Below are 24,029 nucleotides of genomic sequence, written 5' to 3'. Positions count from 1 at the left end.
CACATCTTTGCCAATGCTGGACTAGACCTTCCTTAGCAGGGAGCAACTTCGTTTTTTCCCACAGAATGCAAACTCCTTGAAGGCAGGGGCTGTTTCTTTTAGGTCTTTTGTTTCCTCACTGCTTTACATAGTGCTTAGGAAACTAGGCTATGTGGGTGGATGGGGCTAGTGCTCCAAATGGAAGTCAGAAAGACCTGAAATCCTCCCATTTTTTATTCTTGCTGGCTGTGTGACCCTGGGTGAGTCAATACCACTGTCTCAATTTCCCAATCTGTAAAATAGGGTTAATAATGGCATCCACCTCCCACAGTTATGGTGAGGATAAAATCTATTTTGTAAAGTGTTTTGTAATATCTGGAAAATACTTTTATAAATACCAGCTGCCAGCTATCATTCATTAGAGGAAAAACAGTAGGTAACAAATGCTTATTGATCACTTGAATCACAATGGGCACAGCTATGAATTTAGAGTAAAGAAGACTTTGGGTGGGAACCTGCCTGAGACAACCTGCACAATCCCAGGAAAGTCACTTAAACACTACAAGACTATCAACACCTGTCTCGTAGGGTTTGGGGGAAGAATCAAAGGTGAGAGAATATCTATAAAAGCTTTCCAAATTAATATATGATATGATATAAGAATAGAATATATTCCTAAATTAATATATAAATAAGAATTATGATTAGTTATTACACATCTTGGGCCATAAGCTCCATTTCCATAACTGAATCCAGAGGCAATGGAGATGCACCTTGGCCAGTATCAAGATGACCAGCTGTCCGGCTGAAGGAGGGTGTGGCAGAGTGGCCCTCCACTTGGGGCCACTCTTATTAGGTGCACAAGGCTCAGCCATTGTCCCTGGATATGGCCCAAGGATGGAGGCGGCCACAGAAAAGAACGAATGCTGGGTTGGTGTTTTTTTTTTATTTTGGGGGTGGTGGAAGGAAGGAGGAGATCATTGGTCCTCAGCACAAAATGCCTGCTTTCTCAACAGTCCAACGGCCTCCTACATCATCCAAAAGACCCTGGGCATTAGTCATAAGATTCTTGGCTTGGAACTTTTCTCCACCTCCCACATACAGCGTACCAGGGAGCTGGGCAGGGCTCTCTTTGCCCTAGGACCTAATGCTGACTTGTGAATGAGGGCACCCTACTCAGTCATACAGGGACACACAAACAGCTCCATCTCTAATCCCAGGAAGCAGAGACTTCTACTGGCCAGGCTGTGGTGGCCCCAGTTCTTGGCTTCCCAGACCAGGTAGCCTCACTACTTCTCTGGCATCCTTGAGGACACTGGACACCCAAGCTCTTGGATACCAGATACCACACCTGTGACCAGTGTCAGCATTAGTCCAGTGGTATCCTTTACAGCTATGAAACCAGACCAGCTCAGACTAGTGTGCACTACAGTAGTATTTATCCACTCAACTCTGGGAAACTGGGGGGCGGGGAGGGGGGAGCAGCTGGCACATATTGGCCATGCAGACGACTTCCTAATGGAAGGTCCTGGAAGAACTTGACTGAAATCCCATGAGATCCTATATGACAGTCTGTTCTGCAAACTGTCTGATAACAGGATCATAAAAAGAATTAGAAAGCAATGGCAGAAGCCATCGAGGCCAACCCTTCATTTTGGTCCTCATCAGACTGATGGGGCCAGGGGTCAAGAAAAAAAAAGATCTCAAGGTAAAAAAAACTGGGTGAGGATCTGTTTGTACAAAAATATTTATAGCTGTGCTTTTTATGGCAGCAAAACATTTGAAAATGAAGGGATGTTCCTCAATTGGAGAATGGATAAACAAACTATGGTATACAATGGTGATGGAATACTACTGTGCTATTAAGGAATGATGAACTGCCGGATTTCTATAACAATTGGAAAGACCTCCATGGACAACCAGGAGACCATGTATTCAGAAACTGTAACATTGTGAGACGATTGACTTCCCTACTAGTAACAATGCAATGATCCAGGACAACCCTGAGGGACATAGGAGAAAGAATGCTATTCACATATAGAGAAAGAACTGGGGGAGTAGAATCTAGAAAAAAACATGATTTATCACTTATTTATATGGGTATAGGATTTGGGGTTTTGGTTTTAAAAGGATTGATCTTTTACAAAAATGAATAATATGAAAATGGGCTGGAGTGATTTTTATATAAACATAATTTTTTGAAAAAACATAAAGATCTTTTGCCAAGATCATTGCTTGCCCTCCCTTTCTGATAGGAAAGGCCTCACCCATGTGGTCTCTTGTCTACAGAGGCTGCAGGCTGGGCCCTCCTGGAACTAGTCCCTGATTATTTTACAAAAAAAAAAAAGGTCCAAAGCCCCACACTGACAGATCCTCTAAGCCTTGTAACTGGGAAGGAAGGAGACCTTCATAGTCTGTCTTCAGGGTCTGCTTAAGCATCATAGCTCTCTGACTCTGAAGAGGGCAAAGGAAAAAGACAGAAGAGCTAGAAACAAATGTGTTCCATTAGAGTTGGAAGCAGGACCTGGCACTGGGCTTTCCTGACTCATCCCAGAAGAGGAATGTTTGTAGACTGAAGCATCCATCTCATGGCACAGTCCCAAGTCCTCCTCTCAGCACCTGTCTGGTCTAGGCTTGGCCATCGAGACTACCTCCAACTATAGCTTCTGGGATGGCCTAGGTAGGCCCACAGAAAAAAAGCAGGAGGATTCACTTCCAAATTCAGAGAAATGTAGAAAGCTTCGTATGAAATGACCCATAGTGAAGTAAGAAGAACCAGAAGAACGAGAGACAAAAGGATTCCAAGAAAAGAAAAGGAAACAACATGTGAGAGCAGCTGCGCTCAGTCAACTGCAGTGACCAACTGGATCCCAAGGAACAGATGATGAAATACACAGGGCTTCTCTCAGGAGAGGAATGGGGGGACCATAGGAATGGAATGGGACATGCAACATCAGACAGTTTTATTGGATGGTTTAGCTGAATTATTTCCCTTAACTAGAAGAAGGGTGTCTATTGGGAAATGAGTGTGGCATAATATACAAAGGGCATGGATACACCGTCCAAAACAAAATTCTCGCTCCTACTAGACATGAGAGCTAGTCAAGGAAAGAGAGGATGTTCCTGGAAGCGCAGCATCCATACAGCAGCATCTACCCCCCCCCCAGCCCCATAAGCCCCCGAAGGAACAGTGGCCATGCTCATTAAAAATCACCTCTAGCTCCCCATTTGCTTTCAGAACAATCACTCTGCAATTAGTTCCCAGACAAAGTTGCAATTCTGGGGGTGGTGATCCTTGTTCTTTTATAAGGATGCAAATGAACTTGACTCTGCAGGGGAAAAATCAAATTAGTTGGGTAGCAGTAACTGGGAGATGGGACCATTAGAATCTCAGTCCAACCCAGTCCACAGCTGTTTTTCCTGAGCTCCTGGAGTATCTGGCCACCAGCCTCTCCTCTTCCTCTTCCACTTGCCTGAGATAGGCAGAAAGGACCACTAACAAAGCTCCTAGTAGGGCTCTCCAGATACCTTTAATGAGGACTCTACAGCCTCTCAGAGGACAGAAATTCTTAGCCCAGCATTTGAGATGCGAGAGCAGCAGCTTGCATCATCATCTGGTCCCAACCCACCTTTTTAGTCATATTCTAACCATCTCCTATAATGCAATATCTCTGAATAGCTCAGCACCCCCAAGGGCTACTTCTGACCTCCACACTTTGCCTGCCTTTTTTCGCTGATCCTCATACCCTAAAGGTCTAGACTCACAGACCTAGAGTGGGAAGGGGCCTTATGAGGTCATTTAGTCCAAAGCTCTTTTCTTACAGATGAAGAAACTAAGGCCTGGGGAACATAAGTGCCTGGCTCATCGGAGGCAAGATAAGAGTCAGGTCCACTGACTCCTCCCCCTGTGACACTGCACTGCTATGTCTGACTGTCCAAATCCTGCCCATACTTCAAAAGCCTTACTCAAATCCCATTTCTTCCATGAAGTCCTCCCTAACTATCCCAGTCTCCCTCTTATCTGGATCCTAAGGCCAACTCCTGGCAATTAGGACTACAGGAATGACGCCCCCCAAGAACCTCCCAAACTTCAGACAATGGATAAAGAGCCAGGGCTGGAAACAGGAAGTCCTGGGTTTAAATGTGGCTTCAGACACTTCCGAGCTGTGTGACCCTGGACAAGTCACTTAACCCCCATTGCCTAATCCTTACTGCTCTTCTGCCTTGGAACCAATACACAGTATTGATTCTAAGACAGAAGGTAAGAGTTTAAAAAAAAAAAGAAGAAGAAAATATGGGACATGGAATCCATCTAAGAAATCCTTGCCACCGTCTCAGGCTGCAGAATAGAACTCCTACTTTCATTCTCTGGGGGTCAATTACTAGAAAATGAGGATGGAGATGTGGGGATCTGACCAAGCCCACTCACTAATAAGCTTCATGGATAATAAGAGCTGCCATTTATCACTGCAATTCATTCATTTACCTAATGTTGACTGATTGCCTATTTATTGCATGCAAGGCCCGATGTTGGACATGTTCAATACTAGATTTGTTTCACAGAATCTCCAGGTTGGAAGGAGTCTCAAAAGCCACTCAGTCCTACCTGAAACTGAACAAGAGTTTCTCTACCATTCTGGTTCCTCCAGAAACCTCCTGGGAGAGCCAGCTCTCCTTGGTAGAAAATCTTTCCTACGATGAACTTAAATCTGCTTTTCTCCACCTTCAACCCACTGCTCTTGGCTGCCCTCAGGATTGAGGAGAACAAATCTAGCCCTTCTTCCACAAGACAGCCTTTTAAATATTTCGACTTTTGTGATATGATTATTGTGGGCATTCCCTTCACCAAGTACAGACCACATCCATCCCCACCTTCTAATCCAGAAGATTCTTAAAAAAAAAAAATCACTACATATATCTTCTATTTTTATGTCATCTTCATTTCCTAAATAGGATCCCTCTCCCTCTAATACCCAGATAACTATTCAGAAATCAACCAACAAGCATGATTAAGTGTCTTTTATAGGCCAGGCATTGTGCTAGGGGTTTGAGGAAACAAAGATAAAAAAGTCCTGGCCCTCAAGGAGCTTACAGTCTAATAGGGGGATATGACATGCAAGCATACTATGCAAAAATAAGATATTCACAGAAAAAATTGGGGTAAGTCTAAGAGAGAAGATACTAAGACTAAAGAATAATAAAGAATGCTTTTAAAAGGAGAGAAAAGCAGTTCAGGAAAATTAATATATCAGCTGAGTCTGACAGTAAATATTTTTCATACTCAACGTCCCTCCAATCTCTGCAAAAGAGAGAGGGGGGGAGAGAGAGAGGGAGAGGGAGAGAGAGAGAGGGAGAGAGAGAGAGAGAGAGAGACAGAGAGACAGAGAGAGAGAGAGACAGAGAGAGAGAGAGAGAGAGAGACAGAGAGAGAGAAAGAGAGAGAGAGAGACAAAGAGAGACAGAGAGACAGAGAGACAGAGAGAGAGACAGAGAGAGACAGAGAGAAATAGAGAGAGAGACAGAGAGACAGAGAGAGAGACAGAGAGACAGAGACAGAGAGACAGAGAGACAGAGAGAAATCTTGTGTATTTTCTCATCTCATCTTTGAGGTTATTGTTCAGCATAAGAATCTCAGGATCATAGGTCTAGAATGGAAAGGAACTATAGAGATAGCTCAGGTATTTTTAACCTGGAGTAACCTGGAGATTGTGATTTTTTAAACTTTTTTTTTTAATTTTACCTTCCATCTTAGAATTAATATTGATTGTAAGGCTAAGTGACTTGCTCAGGGTCACACAGCTAGGAAGTATTTAAGACCAGACTGGAGCCCAGGATATTTCTATATCTGGGCTTGGCTCTCTATCCACTGAGCTACTTAGATAACCCTCTTTTCGACCTATTTTAATAATTGTTATCTTAATATAATTGGCTTCTTTTGTAAATACAGTATATTTTATTTACTTAAAAACACCCCAGACTGACAAAAGAGTCTATGACACAAAAAAGGGTTAGGCATCCCTGGTCTAGACCAACTCTCTCAATTTACAGATGAGGAGACAGAGGCCCAGGGAGTTTTGGATCACACAGAGAGTATAAGAAGTAGCACTGGAACTCAGTCTCTTCCCTTAGCCTTACACTGCTTTCCCAGGAGCCTGGGTAAGTGTCATCTGTATTCTCCCAAAGGTTCTCTCCCAGAGAAGCTACCCAAAACACTAGAAGATTTCTTCTAATTCTTTTGGCATTTGGAGAGTACCAGGGTAACTGTAGGTTTTATTCCTAAATTCTTTTCAAATGACTGTCTGGCTTACCCTCTTTTATTTTTTAAAAAATAAAATGTTGGAGGCAGCTGGGTAGCTCAATGGATAGAGAGCCAGGCCTGGAGGCAGGAGGTCCTAGGTTCGACTGGCCTCAGACACTTCCTAGCTATGTGACCCTGGGCAAGTCACTTAACCCCCATTGCCTAGCCCCTACCACTCTTCTGCCTTAGATCCAATACATAATAGTGATTTCAAACTGGAAGGTAAGGGTTTTTTTTTTTTAATTGTTACTGATAGTTTTTCATTTTTACATCATCGACTTTTCCGAATATATCCTTTTGTCACCCAGAAAATCAACCCCTATAAGAAAAAATAAAAAAGGGAAAAATTTCAGCAAAACTTACCAACAAATAGAAAATGTCTTATAGAAAGTAGGAGCTTTTAACATGAAGGGAATCTGTAAATTTGCTTTTTATAAATATATTTAACTATATTTCCATTTTTCCTTCATAATCCTAGGTATTTTTATTATTTGCATTTTAAAATGTTATTCAGAGGTGGGTCTAATCAGCTTCTCAGACTATAGAGTCCAGGGAACAAAAACATATGGAAAATATTCTCTCTACCCTTAGCTGCCTATCTCTGCAAAAAAGCTGAGAGAACAACTCTTTTTCTAATTAAATATTTCCTAACCTTTACAGGATTTTTTATTTAAAGGCCATGACCACAAATATGGCAAGGAGAACAAATCTAATCTCTCTCTCCTACCGGGATGCTAGAGATAATGGCTGTTAAATGGTAGTGCCCAGGGTCACAAAGCTAATTGTCTGAGGCCTGATTTGAACTCATGTCTGGCACTCTATCCACCATACCACCTAGTTGTCCTAATCTCCAAGACCTAGTCCTACATCCATAATCCTATAAATGCTTTTAGATTTAATGCAAGTCATTCAACCTATTTTCCTCAGTTTCCATTTTCCTTAACTGTAAAATGGAGATAATAATAGCACGTACCTCAAAGGGTTGGTGGTGAGGATCAAATAAGATTATATTTGCAAAAAGCACTTAGCAAACTGTACATGGCACACAGTAGGCACCTCATAAATGATTATTACCTTCTCCTTCCTTAGAGGCATTCTAAAGTAGTTGATTCAGCGCCAGACCTGTAGTAGAAAGACCTGAGTTCAAATCCTAGCTCTCTGAGTGACCCTGTGTAAGTCACTTATGCTATCTGGGCCTTCATTTCCTCATCAGTAAAATGAGGATAAAAATACCTGTTGTATCTACCCCAAAGGGTGGTTGTGAGGCTTATATGAGACATTAAAGAAAAGTCCTTTGCAAACTTGAAAATTATAAATATGTTGCTATTATCACGATTGTTTTCAAAAAGAAATGCAAACTAGGGGAAGGTCAGTGGTTCAAGGGATAGAGCACCAGCCCTGGAGATGGAAAGTCTTGGATTCAAATCTGACTTCAGACATTGCCTAGCTGTGTGGACAAGTAACAACCCCAATTGCTTAGCTTTTTATTATTTTTCTGCCTTGTAACTCATACTTCATATGGATTATAAGATAGAAGGTAAGACCACTACTAGGTTTGTGCCCCAAAGAGATAATAAGGAAAAAGACTTGTACAAAAATGTTCATAACCGCACTTTGTGGTGGCAAAAAAAATTGGAAAATGAGGGGATGCCCTTCCATTGGGGAATGGCTGAACAAATTGTGGTGATCTGATGGTGATAGAATCCTATTGTCCTATAAAGATTGATGATCTGGAGGATTTCCCTATGAGCTGGGAGAACCTAAATGAACAGATGCAGAGTGAAATGAGCAGAACCAGGAGAACACTGTACACAGAAAGCAAACCACTGTGGAACAATCCAATGTAACAGACTTTGCTACTAGTAGCAATGCAACAAGCCAGGACACTCTTGAAGGACTTATGGGAAAGAATGCTGTCCACCTTGAAAGAAAGAACTGTGGGAGGAGAAATGCAAAAGAATAACATATGATATCACTTATCACATGCAAATATGGGGATGTGATTTGGGGTTTGAACTTTCAAAGATGGCTCTATAGCAAAAATGAATACTATGGAAATAAGTATCAAGTGACAACATTTTTACAACCCATTGGAATTTCTTGTCAGCTCTGGGAGTGGGGAGGGAAAAGGGGAGAGAAAGAAAATGAATCATGTAACCATGAAAAAATATTTTAAAATTAAAATTAAAAAAGATAGAAGGGAAGGGTTTAAAAAATGCAAATAAAAAAGCAAATGAGAAAATGTTCCAAAACATCAATAAGAAAAGAAATGCAAGTGAAGACAACTCTTAGGGTTTCACTTCTCCTCTAATTAACTGGGAAAACAAAAATGGTTAATGTTAGAGGGACTGTGAGAAGCCTAGCACACTAAAACTCCCTTCTTGAAGCTGTGAAGTAGTCCCAACTGTTCTGGAAAACAATTTGGAACTAGGCTAGAAAAGTGAATAAATTATTCAAATCCATTGACCCACAGATATCACTCTTGGCATCTACCCCAAGTAGGTCAAAGACAGAAGGAAAGGCCCCATACATGCCAAAATATTCATAGCAGCCTTGATTAGATGCACATCTCCAATCTATGCCCCTCTAACATCCCTACTCTCACAAACCTTCACTTGTTCCCAGATGACTGGCTGCTTCCCTACTGCGTACAAACATCCTCAAAAAACCCTCACTTGATCTCTCTGTCCTGCTAGTTATTGCCCCATATCCCTCTTCCCTTCTGTGGCTAAGCTCCTTGGGACTGCCAGCTACAACAGTGCCTCCACTTCTCTTCTCACTCTCTTCTTAACTCTTAGCAGCCTGCCCTCTGACCCCATCATTCAACTAAAGCTGCTCTCTCCTGAGGTACTATTGATTTCAGTCGACAAATCTAATGGCCTTTCCCTCAATCCTCATCCTTCTTGACTTCTCTGTAGCTTCTAACACGATCGATCACCCTTTCTTCTTTGATCCTTGAATTCCTCTAGATTTTTGTGACATTCTTCTCCCCTGGTTCTTCTCCCACCCATCTGATCCTTCCTTCTCAAGCCTGCTTAGCTGGATCTTTATCCAGGTCATTCTGATAACAGGGCTCTGTGTCGGACTCTCTTCTCTGTCTATACTATTTCATTTGGTGATCTCATCGGCTCCCTTGGTTTCAATTATATTCTCTTTATGCAGATGGCTCTCAGATCTGCTTGTCCAGGCTTAACTTCTCTTGAGACCTCTAGTTTTGCATCTGCAACTGCCCAATGTATTTATTGAAGCAGATGTTCCATACACACCTTAAACTCAACATGTCCAAAACTGAACTCTTTCAAAACTGAATTTTTCTCCCTAAACTCTCTGCTCTCCCTAACTTTCCTAATGATATTGTGGAGGGTACCAGCATTCTCCCAATCACCAGGACACAATGACATTAGGTATCCTGGACTCTTCCTCTCTCACCACCTCTCTCTCTCACAGGACCATATAAAGTCCTGTCTTATAAAAAAAGTCACCCTTCCCTCTGACACTGCCGCCCCGCCCCAGTGCAGGTCCTCATCATCTCACACCTGAACTATTATAGTGGCCTGCTGGTCATCTCTCTGCCTCAGTTCTCTCCATGCCCCAATCTACCATTACTCAGCTGTCAGATCCATCTAATTGAAGTCTAAGAGGAGCAGCTTGTAGCTCGGTGGCTCAGTAGTTGGAGGTCTGGCTTCAAATCTGGCCTCAGACACTTACTAGCTCTTTGAATCTGGGCAAGTCACTTAACTCCCATTGCCTGGCCCTTAATGTTCTTCTGCTTTAGAACCAATACAAAGTATTGCTTGTAAAATACAAGGTAAGGAAAAGAAGAAAGGAAAAGAGGGAAGGGAAGGGAAGGGAAGGGAAGGGAAGGGAAGGGAAGGGAAGGGAAGGGAAGGGAAGGGAAGGGAAGGGAAGGGAAGGGAAGGGAAGGGAAGGGAAGGGAAGGGAAGGGAAGGGAAGGGAAGGGAAGGAAGGGAAGGGAAGGGAAGGGAAGGGAAGGGAAGGGAAGGGAAGGGAAGGGAAGGGAGGGAGGGAGTAAGGGAGGGAGAGAGAGGGAGGGGGAGAGAGAGAGAGAGAGAGAGAGGGAGGGAGGGAGGGAGGGAGGAAGGGAGGAAGGGGGGAAAGGGGGAAGGGGGGAAGGGAGGAAGAGGGGAAGGGGGGAAGGGGAAGGGAGGAAGGGAGGAGGGGAGGAGGGGAGGAAGGGAGGAAGGGAGGAAGGGAGGAGGGGAGGAGGGGAGGAAGGGAGGAAGAGAGGAAGAGAGGAAGGGAGGAAGGGAGGAAGGGAGGAAGGGAGAAAGGGAGGAAGGGAGAAAGAAAGAAAGAAAGAAAGAAAGAGAGAAAGAGAGAAAGAGAGAAAGAGAGAAAGAAAGAAAGAAAGAAAGAAAGAAAGAAAGAAAGAAAGAAAGAAAGAAAGAAAGAAAGAAAGAAAGAAAGAAAGAAAGAAAGAAAGAAAGAAAGAAAGAAAGAAAGAAAGAAAGAAAGAAAGAAGAAGGAAGGAAGGAAGAAAGAAAGGAAGAAAGAAAGAAGTCTAATCATATCATATATCCTTTTTCAATAAATTCCAGTGGCTGCCAATTATCTCCAGTATCAAACCTAAAATTCTCTGCTTGGCTTTCAAAGCTCTCCATGGCCTGACCCCCTTCTACCTCTCCAGGCTTCTTAAAGCTTACTCCCCTTCACATACTCTATGACACAATGACACTGGACTCCTTGCTTTGTCTCCCTCAGGACTCCACCTCCCAGCTCACATGGTTTTCACCAGCTATCTCCCAAGCCTGGAACTCTATCCCTCCTCATCTCCTCCTGATTTCCCTGGCTTCCTTCAAGTCTCAGCTAAAATCTCCCTTTCTATAAGAAAGAAGCCTTTTCTAGGCCTCCTTAATTTTAATGCCTTCACCCCTGTCACCCCCAATTAATCCTGTATATATCTAGATTACATAAAGTTGTTTACATGTTGTCTCCTCCAGGAGACTATGAGCCCCTTGAGAATAGATGATGCTGTTTTACTATAATTATATTTTGTTGTTGGGGAAGTTTCCTGGGAATTGATAGCAATATTTTTTAAAAGGAAAATATATCAATAAAACATTTTTTTTCAAAAGCTACCCACACTCCTTGAGCTTCCATAAATACTCAATTTCTCCTCAACCCTTTACAATCTGGCTTTTGTCCCCAGCACTTTATTGAAATTGCTCTCAATAAGATCACTGTTGACTAATGGCCAAATCCAATGGCCTTTTTTGAATCCTAACTCTCCTTTACTTTTCTGTAGACTCTGATATCCAGCCTCCTCCTCCAGGCTATTCTCTCCTCCCTTGGTTTCAGACACCAAACTTTTCCCGGTTTTCTTCCAATCTCCTATCTTTTCAGTTTTACAAGGATCCCAGGATGGTTCTTTCTCCCTCTCCTTCTCTCTCCTTTGACAATCTCTATTCATTCCAACGTCCTCAACTAGCACCCCTATGGAGAGATCTTCTAAACCTTTATCTTTGACCCTGAAATCTCTTCCAAGCTTCATTCAGATCTAAGTTCCAAATGCCCACAACCTGAATGCCCCAAACTCAACATGAACAAGACATAGATTATCATTGTTTCCCCAAACTTGTGCTTCCTCTTCTTTCTAACTAGAACAATTAGAGCTTGGTCTTAGGAGACCACGATTCCTCTCTGCTGTGACCATTTACTCTCCAACCTCACCTTATAGTCTTTTACCAATCCATGCCACTCTATGAAGCACCTTCAAACCAATCACACACACACACACACACACACACACACACACACACACACACACACACACACACACGCGCGCACGCGCACGCGCACGCGCGTCTTCCATGCCCCTTTGTCTCCATCCACTGAAGTTGACTCAGGTACAAGAATTCCTAGCTATAAGGCACTATCATTCTTCCTTGGATTATATTTCTCATCTCTTTCTCCCACTTCTCACAGCCAGTTACCAAGTCCTGTTGATCCCACCTCTGCAAAATTGATCACCTATGTCCCTACTTCTCTATCTCCTTTGCAATGACTTTAACTTGGAGTGGGGGAGTGGAGAGTCTTTAGGCTTGTTTTTTAATATTTGACTGTTTTTCAATGTACAATTGGTACATGGAAGGCCTAGTACAAGCTGTCCTTACTGCTTGCATGAATGATTTCAATAGCCTCTTAAAAAGTAGCCTTCTTTTTTCTACTCCATCCTTCATATTACTATCACACCAATCTCCCATATGCATGGATTTGTGAGAGCTTATTGAATGAACCAAATGTCACCCCTTTGTTCAAGAATCTTTAGTAGCTCCCTACTGATCACCAAGTAAAATTCAAAGTCCTCACATTCAAGGCCCTCCACAATCTGATCCATCTTTTCGACTACATTTGATAGTACTCTCTAGCAAGCATTATAATATTCAGTAAAATTGGGCAAGTCTCAGTACCATAGATGCATAAAATTCTTCTCTCTCTGGGCTAGCAACTAGCGCCAATCTTTTATACACTTCAATGGATTTATAAATATTGAATTTATAATTCTGAATTAATTTCATTCTTGCTTTCATGACTGCATCACTAGGCAGGATTAAGGTAGAACAGGTTTTTGCCTTATCTTACATTCCAAATTTTGTTCACCCCTTCCACTATCCCTTCCTGCTCCCTCCTGGAGTCTTGCTACAGAAAGGCTAAATGGGGAAAGGCTTTGGGGGTACTGTTGATATGTCCTCAGACCCAAGGATGGCCCCTGTAGATGGGTGTCTGGGGATGGGGGAGGTTAAGAATATCCCACATAGTATCCTCCTTGGAGTATATTGGGCAGAAGCAGAGCTCAGCTTTCTATAATCTACTCAAACTAAGTTCCCCACACCCACATAAACCTTTCCTTAGGAAACAGGGAATCATGAGGATAAGCTAAAAACAAATTACTTTTCCTACCTATCAGCTTGGGGATCTCAATCCTACAGTTCCAGGGTAGAGACATCTTTCTGCCTAAGCAACTGAACTGGGAAACTTTCAGACTGGTTTTCTATCCAGATGTTTTCCTGACCCAAAGCCACCCACGAATGGCAGAGATAAGGAAACTTAACCCTCCCTCCCCACTCCCTAAATCGGATCTCTAAATGCTTAGAGCCACTCCAGGGGACTGACTCTGAAGACTTCCAGAGCTCAAAGTATCTCTGGCTTTCACTCATGTTTTTCATACTAGGATTCCAAGACCAAATAGGCTTAAGGGGCTGGAAAGAAATTCACTGGTCTTGCCCCTGTCTCTGGATGAAGTCCATCTAAACCATTTTATGGGGTGCCTATGGGGAAAGAAGGTAGGACAGCCCAAATTTTGGGGAGAAAATGGAATCTGAAAGCTTTTCAAAATTCATTTCATGCCAAAGCATTATGTGGGGGCATCTGACAAAAAGGGGAAAATGGCCTGCTTTTCTGGGCTTATTCTCTCTTTGAATTGAAAGAGGCTGGATTTTTTGCTTCCCTAGTGTAGACAGTAAAATGTTACTTCCTGTAGGAAGGAAGGGAGGGAGGGTGGAAAGAGGCCCTGGTCCAAGTCTGGGGGATACAGAGCCTGTGGTTTCCTCACCCACTCTGGAATCAACCCCAGGTCGAAGTTCTCCAAAGCAGTTACAGTGAATTTTAAACCATTCTCTGAGTAACCTTGTGATGGGACCTCAGATCTGGCCTAATCTCTCATTTATAAATGAAGAGGCTAAGGCCCACACAAGGGATATGACTCTTGCTTGTTCCTTCTCATGGTACTTCCTCATCTAGGGGTCCCCTGTGGCTGATGGTTTCCTGTGATATAGAAATGACCCACAGGCCACAGCAGAACAAAACAAGCTCCAGACGGGCAGGAACAAAACTGTAAAAGTATTGAGCTAGGTTCTGGAATGGCCTGAACACCTCTCTTATTCATGCAACAAGCATTTATTAAGTACCTACTGTATATACCTGCCAGGCACTGGGCACTTGGTGCTAGGGAGACTAAGACAAAAATGAAACTGTTCCCTTTCCTCAAGTGATTTACATTCTTCAGCTTTGCTAAGTTTGGAAATGTTCTTGGGGGTGGCTGAAAGGTGATGAAAGCCAAAATCCCAGCTTCTCCAAGAAAGTTTTCCTTAATGCTAATGTCTTCCTTCTGTGAGTATTCCCAATTTATCCTGTACAAATGTTGCTTGTGGTCTCTCCCCCCAGGAGCCTGAGCCCCTTAAGGGCAGAGATTGTCTTCTGCCTTTCTTGGCATCCCCAGGGTTTAGCATAGTGCCTGGTAAACATCTAGTGCTTAATAAATACATTTTTAGGGCAAAGTGCAAAGGGAATGCATGTCACTTCCCTAAAGAAACTCCGAAATGAAGACTCCCAGGAACATTCTAGACCAAATCCAGAGGTCCCAGGTCAAAGAATACAGGCCTAAAGACTAGACTTGACTCTTCTGGCCACTTGTTATCTAACAAGGAATAAACGAGGGTCAAGATAGGTACGAGGGGGGAAGGAATGCTTCCACTGATAAAATCTGGGATTGCTGATTCAATTTGTCATTTCTCTCCACAGAGAGGCATCCAGCAGTCCTAGATAGAGAGCTGACAGCAGAGTCAAGATGCGCCCCATTCCAGTTACTGGCTAGGTGTCCCTGGGCAAAGACAGCGAAACTCTCAGGGCTCTAAGACCAGATGCTGCAGAGCAGGTGCTGACCTGCACGGGGAGGGAGTTCCCTAAAACAAAGAAATCCCAGGCCTAGGCCCATCTCCGTTTCCTGTAACACAAGGTAGGATGGGGATTTCGAGCAAATGTCTTATTTCCTGAGTCAAAGGGAGGGTAGTAACTGAATGTGACTCAAAGTCTCTCTCTCCCATAGAAAAGTAAACACAATAAGTGCTCCTCGAGAAGTATGTTTGTTAAGTCACATAGCCAATGGATGCCAGACCAGGGACTAAAAGCAGTTCTCCTGACTCCCAGATTCAGAGCTCTCTCCCTGGCATCATCTTCCCTCCCTAGTCAGTCAACAGAAAGGACCTTCAGCCTCCACCCCAGGTTGGGCGGGCAGAGAGTAGGAGATCCTTTTGCCCCCTCTCCTAAATGCCAGCTCTCTCCCTCATCTCCACGTTTCCTACAGCCTCACACCAAGCAGTGGGACGGATGGGAAGCTCTTTTCCTGGTTGGCCTTTCCTTCCCCCCACTCCCAATCCCCCAAGGCCCCCAAGTTCCCCCTCTCCTTGGCAGGGGCCCCTTTCTCTTAGACACCCAGGCTGGCCCATGTATGACAGACCCTGGCACACTGGAGCCCATGCACAGCCAGAGCCAGGAGTGGAAAGCTCCCCTGCTGCCTCAGAAGCTGGGTTTATCTTTTTTGTTTTTTCCTGCTCTCCTGGGACATCCCCAGAGAGGCAGAATTGGGGGGGGGGGGAGTAGAAGGGATATGGAAGATCTGATCAAGGATCAAGTGTTGTTTTACATAACACAGCTAGAGCCCGGTTGGGGTGAAGCCAGGCCAGGCTGAGCTGGGGCGGGTCACAGAAATAAAGGGGAAACTCTGAGATCTAAATTCATTCATTGGGCAAATGGTTAGGGAGTTGGTAAAATGCAATTTCTACACATTCTGGACCAGTCAGCACTACCTCTCCCCTGCCTCAAAGGGGGATGCCTAGATAGTCCCCATGGTCTGGTTGGGGAGGAGGGAAGAAGAAGAGCCCCTGGCATGGATCTCTTCCCTACCCCCATGGCAACAGAACCCTCCCTGTTCAAGTAAATAAACAAATTAGGGTGCCTGGAAAATCCAGGACTAGTGAGAACACTGGATGTGGAGTCTGAAGAAGGCAGGTTCCCATCCTCCCACTGCAAGGTAAGATGGCTGGGGCTGCGGGCAAGTTACTTTCCCTCTCGGGATCTCAGGTTCCTCATCCATTAAATGGGAGGGAAGGGTCAGGGCTGGGATAGGAGGAGGAGATGATCTCTAAGGTTCTTTCCACTTCTTAATGCTATAATCCCCAAGCCTACTGTGATATGAAGGGCACTGTGCTAGGCACCTGAGACAAAGCTGTTTCTGAGATAGATTCTGTTCTTCAGTGTACAAAAGAATAGGAAGATGAATCGGTACATAAATAAAGATTAAGCCCAAAGAAGAGGCTTAGGCAAAGCCTTCGTATATATTTAAAGGGAAAGATTTCCTTTTAGGGAGAGGGAAGAATCAAGGAAGGGTTCTGAGAGAGGGTAGCCCTTGAGTTTAGCTCCTCAGAAAGGCTCCTTTGAGACTGGCAAGAGATGCAGGAAATAAACTTCTTTATAGGCTTCTCCTCCAAGCTGTCTTCTGACAGGGTGGAAATCACCATCGGCCAAGCAGAGACCTGGGAGAGGGGAAAAACCTGGGGCCTCAGAATGACCTATGGAGCTTCTTCTTCCTTGCTGGAGGGGAATGAGAAAATATGCCCTGCAGGTTATTGCCAGGGAGATCTTATAGGCTGAAAAGGAGGCCAGTTCACTGCCCACCCTCCCCCCAAAGAAACCCCAGCCACACACTAAATGCCCCCACCCTACAAAAACCCTGGCTGCAGACCAGAGGCCAGGCAGTGCTCCAATTCCTGCTAGTGTCCACAAAGAGGAAAGGGTAAGAGTAGAGATCCCTCAGCACACTGGGGGATGGGGAGAATGAAGGCACATTTCTGAGCCTACTTCTTATACTAGGGTTTGGCAGTACTTTCCTAGAGATTTTTAGTGCGGACCTGGGATTTCATCAACGGAGGGAAATACAGAGTGGAAACTCAGAGATCAGCCACTCAGCTCTCTAACTTGACAACCTTAAAAGAGATGGAGAAGGGAGACCCTGGGTCATTCAGCAGCTTATTTAGGGTCACACACAAAAGCAGGAGTCGGAGGCAGAACTTGACTCTAGGACCCACAAGATGAGCCTTCTATCCTCTATGCCACACAGACTATTATTATAAATGCATCCAATAAACTGCCAGAGTACCAGATCATTGGATCAGAGATTTAGAAGAGGAAAGGTCCTTAGAGGTCCATCCAACTCATTTTACAGACCAGGAAAGGCAGCCCAGAGATGTTCAGTGACTTGCCTAGGATCACAAAGCTGGTAAGTGTCTAAGATGAGATGTGAACCCAGGTCTTCCTGATTGTAGGTCCAGAGGCGAATCCTTTACACCACACTTTCTCTCTAGGTCTAAGAACCTGGTTCAGAGCCAGCAGACAGTCCAAAGAAATTATCACAGCACAGAAGGATGACTCTGAAGGGAAGGGACAGGGAAGCAGACCAGAGGGTCAGTAATGCTAAAGGATCCTTGCTAAGGAAGGGTCAATAACAAGCATTTAACAATGTCCACGATGACTGATCAAGAGGTAGTCTTTGCCCAGTGATGCCCCCAGCAGAGTGCCATCTCTGGTTGTCCGATAACCTTAGCAGACATCTCCAGGTTCCCAAGACCAGCACACTGGATCGGGAACCAAAGAAAGAAACAGAAATCTCTGGCTCCCATTGCAACAACCTCAGACAGTGTTCAGAAAAAGGGAAAGTGGGTCCTGAGATCCCTTTGAAGCTCCTCTCAGGATATAAGGCCCAATGGCCCCTAACTGGACTAGGACAGATGGAAGAACTTAACCCTTGAATCAGCTGCCATGTTGCTTCCCAAGGAACTATCACCCCCCCCACACACACCCTCCCAAAGATAATTCCCACACCCCCTCGGGGGAAGGATGAGACAAAAAGACATAAACAAGGGAGGGGGGAACCTCAGGGAATAGGGCCAGGCATAATTAGTCCCACAGACTCCCTCTTCCTCAACCAGCCCTAGCCAGAAGAGTAGGGAATGGACAGAGAGGGTAGAATAGAAGCAGTGAACTGGGGGAAAGAAGGCTGGGCTCAGGTTAAACCCTCTCCCTCAAGACTATCCTGGAATAACAGGACTAAAGACAGAACAAGTAAGCAGGATCCTGGCCGTTTTGTCAGGGCTAGTCCACAGTGATCTTGTCTGAAAGATCTAGCCTTCTGGGTCCTTGCCCTCTACACCTCCAAAATCAGAACTGGTCCTGGGGCTTGCCTCTAAGGAGGGCAGAGACACAAAGAGGTGCCCTCCAAGTACCCTTGAAGAAAGGGGAGGAAGCAAAGGGTATAGCGGGAGCAGAAGCCAGGACAGAGCCGAAGGGATCACCTGGAAGAAGAGTTCGGGAACCCTGTGTTTTGGGGGGTGGAAATATTGAAAGCAGATGGCCTACCTTCCTGATCTTGGTCTTTGGGGTGTGGGGGGACAAGCAGTACAATCAGTCATAAGGGATCTCATCTTTTTTCTATCCAGGTGAGTTGTGCTTCCAAGGAAGCCAAAGGTAGCCCAGTGGAGACAACCCGAGAAGGGTTGCCTGAGGGCATTTACAGGCAGATTGGGTAAAGACGAGGCTCTTTCTGGAGCCACCTCCCTCGGCTCTTCTCAGCCTCCCACAGCTCTTGCCTCCGTCCTCGCAAGGGCCCCATACAGACCCTAAAGAAACAAGGGTTTGCCTTAAGGAGAGAGCTGGGGCAGAGGAAAAGGATCGGGGAGTGTGTGGTCACCTGGGGGCCATGCCAAGCTGGGAGATGCCGGGGATGACTCCGGGCTAGATGGGCTTTCCTAACCCCAGCCAGGTAACCCCCAACCTGGGCAGCACCTTTTGGGGAACGCCTCCCCTACAGCCTGCAGAAGATGGGAATGGGCCAAGCCAGAGGGCCCTCCAGGCCCCCATTCCCGGACAAATATTCGCATGCCCTCAGAAAGAAACGACCCTTTCTACCCTCGTCCAGGTGCCAGCGGGGAGGAGGGTGCCAAGCGGCAGGGAGGATCCTCCCGCGTAGCCTCGCCCCCCACCCCTGTCCCGGGCAGCGGCTGCGGGATCCCGGAGGTGAGCGCCGTGCGCGCAGCGCGGGGTGTCCAGGAGAGCCAGGGCAGTGGTACCAGCCAGGGAGGGCCGCCCGGGTGGTGCTGGCGGGCACGGCCGGGCGGCAGGTGGGTGCCTGCTTCGTCCCTACCTTTCTGGCCGCTGAGCGCCGCGTACCAGGAGAGCGAGAGGAAGGCGCATAGGCAGCCAAGCAGCAGCGTCAGGAAGGTGCCATGGCGGAGCCTCATCTCCCCCGGCTCGGGCTCCTCGGCGGCGGCGGCGGCGGCGGCGGCGGTGGGGAGAGGCGAGGCCGCATGTCCCGGGCCCGGCGCGGAGGAGGACGAGGACGAAGAGGCAGGCTGCGGTTCGCTGGGCCGGGGGCCGGGGCCCGGGGCGTGCGCAGCGGCGGCGGCGGAGGAGGGGGAGGAGGGCGGGTGGCGGCTACAGCTGGCCCCGGGCCGGGCGCCGCCGCTGGGGCGGGGGCTGGAGGGGAGGGCGGGGGAGCACCGCTGGCTCGAGCCCGCGCGCGCGCCTCCCTCCGAGCCTGGGGAGGGAGCAACAGAGAAAGGAGGGGGAAGGGGACGGGGAGTGAGGCGCGGGGCCGGGGCCGCCTCCGGCCCAGCCGAGCCAACGCCAGCGCGGGAGCTCGGGACCTGGGGCCGGGGCCACGGCCAGGGCGGTGGGCCCAGGGGCGGGCATGGTAGACTCTTAAAGGGGCCGTGCTGGCTCCCGTCCCCGGAGGCTGGGGTCTGTCAAGCCTCGGAACTCGGCAAAGAATCTGCAGAGTCTGGACCGTGGCTCCTACCTGCTAGGCTGGCAGAACCCCTCCCCTACTCCTTGTTACAGTACCCTCTGCTAGGGAAAAGTCTGAGACGCCTAAAGATCCCGAACCCAAGAAGAGGGAATGGATCAGGGCTAGAGAGCCACATACCAAGGCCAAACTAGCACTTTCAGTCAATGCAATATGAAAAAACAACAAAAACAAAAACCATTCATGGAACCCCTACTCTTTGCAAGGCACTGAGGGAAGACAAGAATTAGACTTTGCCCTACAGTGCTCACAGGCTGCAAGGAGGAGGGGAGAGCAACAATAAGAGAGAGACATTTGTTTAGATTTCATATATATATATATATATATATATATATATATTTAGTTTTAGAGAATTGAGCATGATAAGTTCATTAGAAACATACCAGGAGTTCTCTGGCAGTTGTAAAAAGGGAGATGTGACTTCCAACAAGAAGACTTTAAGAAGGGAGTGAGTACTACATGAACTGGGCCTTGAAGGACCTATACACGATTTCCACTAGGCTCAGAATATCAGGGACTTAGAGCTTGGAGGAACCTTAGTGATCATCTGAATTTAATCCCCACCCCCCCTTTTTAATGAAGTCCATGGAAGGGAAAGGACTTGCCCACTGTCTCTATCAAACCATTGGAGTGAAGATTTCAGCTTAAATCCTTTGATTCCACTCCCAGCATTCTTCCACACAGATAGGGTGGGCAAAAGCACAAAGAGCATAGGTAATAGGAAGCTGCTGAAGATTTCTCAGTTGGAGAAAAATTGGAGCTGAATAATATTCATAATAATAGCTAACATCTTAGAGCATACAAAGCTTCATTTAGGGATAATAATACATATTTCAAGCAAGAAAGATCAGAATAAGCATTATCCTCATTTTATAGATAGGGAAATTGTAGCTCAAAAAGATTGAGACTTGAGTAAGAAATTCAAGCCAGTTTTCCCTTCCTCAAGTTCCAAGACCCTTCTTAGGAAACATTTGATGTCACTTGGTCTTACTTAGGAAGAGAACGTGGGCACTGGGGTGATCTACAGGATGGGACAGGGAGAACAGTTAGGGAGCTGTTACAATAATCCAAGTAAGAGATGTTAGGAGCTGGAAAGAGGATTGTAGTAGCAGTGTGGATTGCAAGAAGGGGTCATAGGTGAATTTAACTGTGGAAGCGCAGAATCCACAAAATTTGTAACTGATTAAATGAAGGACAAATAAAGTTTTAAGCCCAGTAAACCGATTAGGAGGTTGTACTATCAACAGAAAGGAATTTGGGAGGAAGGGCAGGTTTGGAGCTGGGGGTTCCATATGGGTTCCATAATGAATATTTTGAGTTCAAGACGCCCATAGGACACTACTGGACAGATGTAGAGGAAAGATTGCCCTCATGGGTGAGTGCTCTAAGCCTTGTTCAGGCTGCCCTCTTCCCCTTCTCCCATTCCAGTACAGGAACCAAACTTTGAACCTTAAATCAGTACAGCCACAGCTTCCGGAAAGGGTGTGTCAATCTTCTCCCCATTCACCATTCCCGTAACTTTCCAAATCAAAATACTTCTTCCCAGTCGCCACTCCCCCAAAGGTGTTGTCTCCCCCTTGAGGACAGTAACTGTCTTGACTTTTCTATTTGTACCCTAGGGCTTAGCACAGTGCTTGGCACATACTAAGGCATCCATGTCTTTTCATTCATTCCACCATTCACTCAAGTCAGAAGAGATAAGATTAACAAGAGAGAAAGTATACAGAGATAAAAGAGTCAGCCCATGGTCAGAACCTTGATACTTAAGGGACAAGAGCCAGTAAAGGATGCCAAGGAACAGTCAGTAAGTTGTGGTTCAGTAGAAAGGGTTCTGGATGTGAAATCAAAGACCCAGGTTTGGATCTCAGCTCTGCCACTTATTAACTATAAATTTGGGCACAAATTCACACATCTTCCTTGGGCTTCATTTCCTCATCTATAAAATGAGAGGATTGGACTACATAATGAACTAAGGTTCATCTTGCTCTACATCCCTTGAAAGCAGGAACAATTTTTTAAAACGAACAAACCAACCCTCCCCCAAAAACCTTTTACCTTTTGTCTAAGAATCAATACTAGTATTGGTTCCAAGTTGAACGAGTGGTAAGAGCTGGGCAATTGAAGCTAAGTGACTTGTCCAGGGACAATTTATTTTTAAAGACAAATTAGATTAAGTAATTCCAAGGTCATTATCAATCTTGAAACTTCTTGAGAAAACCTCCATTGTCAGCATCTGATGCCTCCACTTCCTCTCCTCTCACTCCCTTTTGAACCCTCTGGAATTGTCTTCCAACCTTGTCATCCACTGTCCTCCCTAAAGTTATCAATAATTGATTTGACAAATGTCATAATGGCCTTCTCTCAATCCTCATCCTCTGAAACATCTGAAACTGGGGACTACCCCCTCAGGAGTATTCCTATACTCAGGTTTGCTATGGGGAGAGCTATCCTGATTCTGGAGGATTCCCCATCTAAAGAATTACAAAGGTGCCCCCCAATTCATTAGGGAGATTTTGATGGTCAGGAGGTAGCTCCCCAAGGGGAATCTGCCTGCCTAAAGTAACAAAAAATGGGGGTTTTATTGGTTTTTAAGGGAGAGCCCAATACTTGACAAACAAGAGGGCAGAAGACATGACTTTCTGTGACTTTGGGGCAGGGAAGGAGGGCTGGAGGTGGTGACTTCAGTGACCTTGGAATGGGCTTGGGGTTATCATGTGACCTTAAGGATGGGTAACTTTGGGGGGAGGGGGACCCTGAGGTTGACATTGTGACTGGTGGGGTTGAAGAAGTTGTTTATCAGGAGATATGCAGATTCCAGAAGAGTGGAATACATATGCCATCTTTATCCATCTACCATGGATGTCATCAGGGACAGTCTTCTCTGGCCAGACTGGTTTAGGGGAATCCTTTGTCTCCTGAAACTTCTGTATTTTCTGTGTCCTGCTTCATTCCCGCAGCCCACCCCCTTTTTAAAAAAAAATCCTCACCTTCCATCTTAGAATCAATACTGTGTATTAGTTCCAAGACAGAAAAGAGGTAAGGGCTAGGCAATGGGGGTTAAGTGACTTGCCCAGGGTCATACAGCTAGGAAGTGTCTGAAGTCAAATTTGAACCCAGGACCTCCTTTCTCTAGGCCTGGCTCTAAATCCACTGAGCTACCCAGATACCCCTATTTTCCCCCTTTTTATTTCTGGGTTCCACTACAGGTTTATATTTAGGTTTTCTTGACACTGCTATCTCCTTTATCTCCTCCTTTCTAGGTACATCTCAGTCTCTTGCTCATTCTTCATGCCACATCCACTAACTTTGGATATCACCCCAGGCTCTGTGCTGGGGACAATTTTCTTTTTCCTCCATAGAGTCTTATCAACTACGATAGATCCAACTATGTTCTTTATTTGAAGAATTCCTAGATTTATCTCTAGTCTTGCTTCTGAGGTACATCCTTTGTACATTTTGAACTGTATGTCCCATATGTTTCTCAGATTCAGCATATCAGGGCAGCTAGGTGACTCAGTGGATTCAGAGCCAGACCTGGAGATGGGAGGTCCTGGGTTCAAATTTGACCTCAGACACTTCCTAGCTATGTGACCCTGGGCAAGTCACTTAACCCCCATTGCCTAGCCCTTACTGCTCTTCTGCCTTGGAACCAATACTTAGTATGGATTATAAGAATATAAGAGGGTTTTTTTTAATAAAGTTGTCCAAAATAGAACTCATTATCTTTTCCTGGCCCTCCCTACAACCTACCCCCTCTTCTTAACTTCCCTGATACTGTTGAAGGTCCCATCATCCTCCCATTCACTCAGTCCCACAACCTAATATCACCCTGGACTCTATATCCAATCTCATTTCTACCTTCACAAATTTCCCCTGTGTGTTTCCTTCTCTCCATTCACATGGCCACAACCCTACCTGAAGTTCTCATCTGTGTCTCAGCTGGATTACTGTGATAGTCTCTTGGCCTCAAGTCTCTCCCCATTCCATTCATCCTATACTTAGCCAAGGTGAATTTTCTAGAGTTCACATAAGAAACGATGAGGGGAATGGTTTCAGAAAAATCTGAGGAGACGTTGGTGAACTGATGCAAAGTGAAGG

General features: G+C 45.5%; 1 protein-coding gene across 2 annotated transcripts in view; it reads right to left on the bottom strand.

Moving 5' to 3' along the window:
* The window catches only part of MGAT4B (alpha-1,3-mannosyl-glycoprotein 4-beta-N-acetylglucosaminyltransferase B), a 59,703-nt gene extending 40,080 nt beyond the window's left edge, over window positions 1-19,623 (bottom strand). The window contains exon 1 of one of the 2 annotated variants that reach the window (XM_007474186.3): window positions 19,272-19,623. In XM_007474186.3, the coding sequence (XP_007474248.2) occupies window positions 19,272-19,368 (97 nt within the window). In that variant the 5' untranslated portion in view covers window positions 19,369-19,623. The remainder of the gene's footprint in view (window positions 1-19,271) is intronic. The other variant, XM_056811730.1, reaches the window with a different exon arrangement.
* Between the last annotated feature and the right edge of the window lie 4,406 nt (window positions 19,624-24,029).

The sequence above is a fragment of the Monodelphis domestica genome, chromosome 1 (genome assembly GCF_027887165.1).
Source record: "Monodelphis domestica isolate mMonDom1 chromosome 1, mMonDom1.pri, whole genome shotgun sequence".
Taxonomy (NCBI): domain Eukaryota; kingdom Metazoa; phylum Chordata; class Mammalia; order Didelphimorphia; family Didelphidae; genus Monodelphis; species Monodelphis domestica.
The sequence above is the reverse complement of the archived record's forward strand: the minus strand, read 5'-3'. Positions and strand labels throughout refer to the sequence as shown.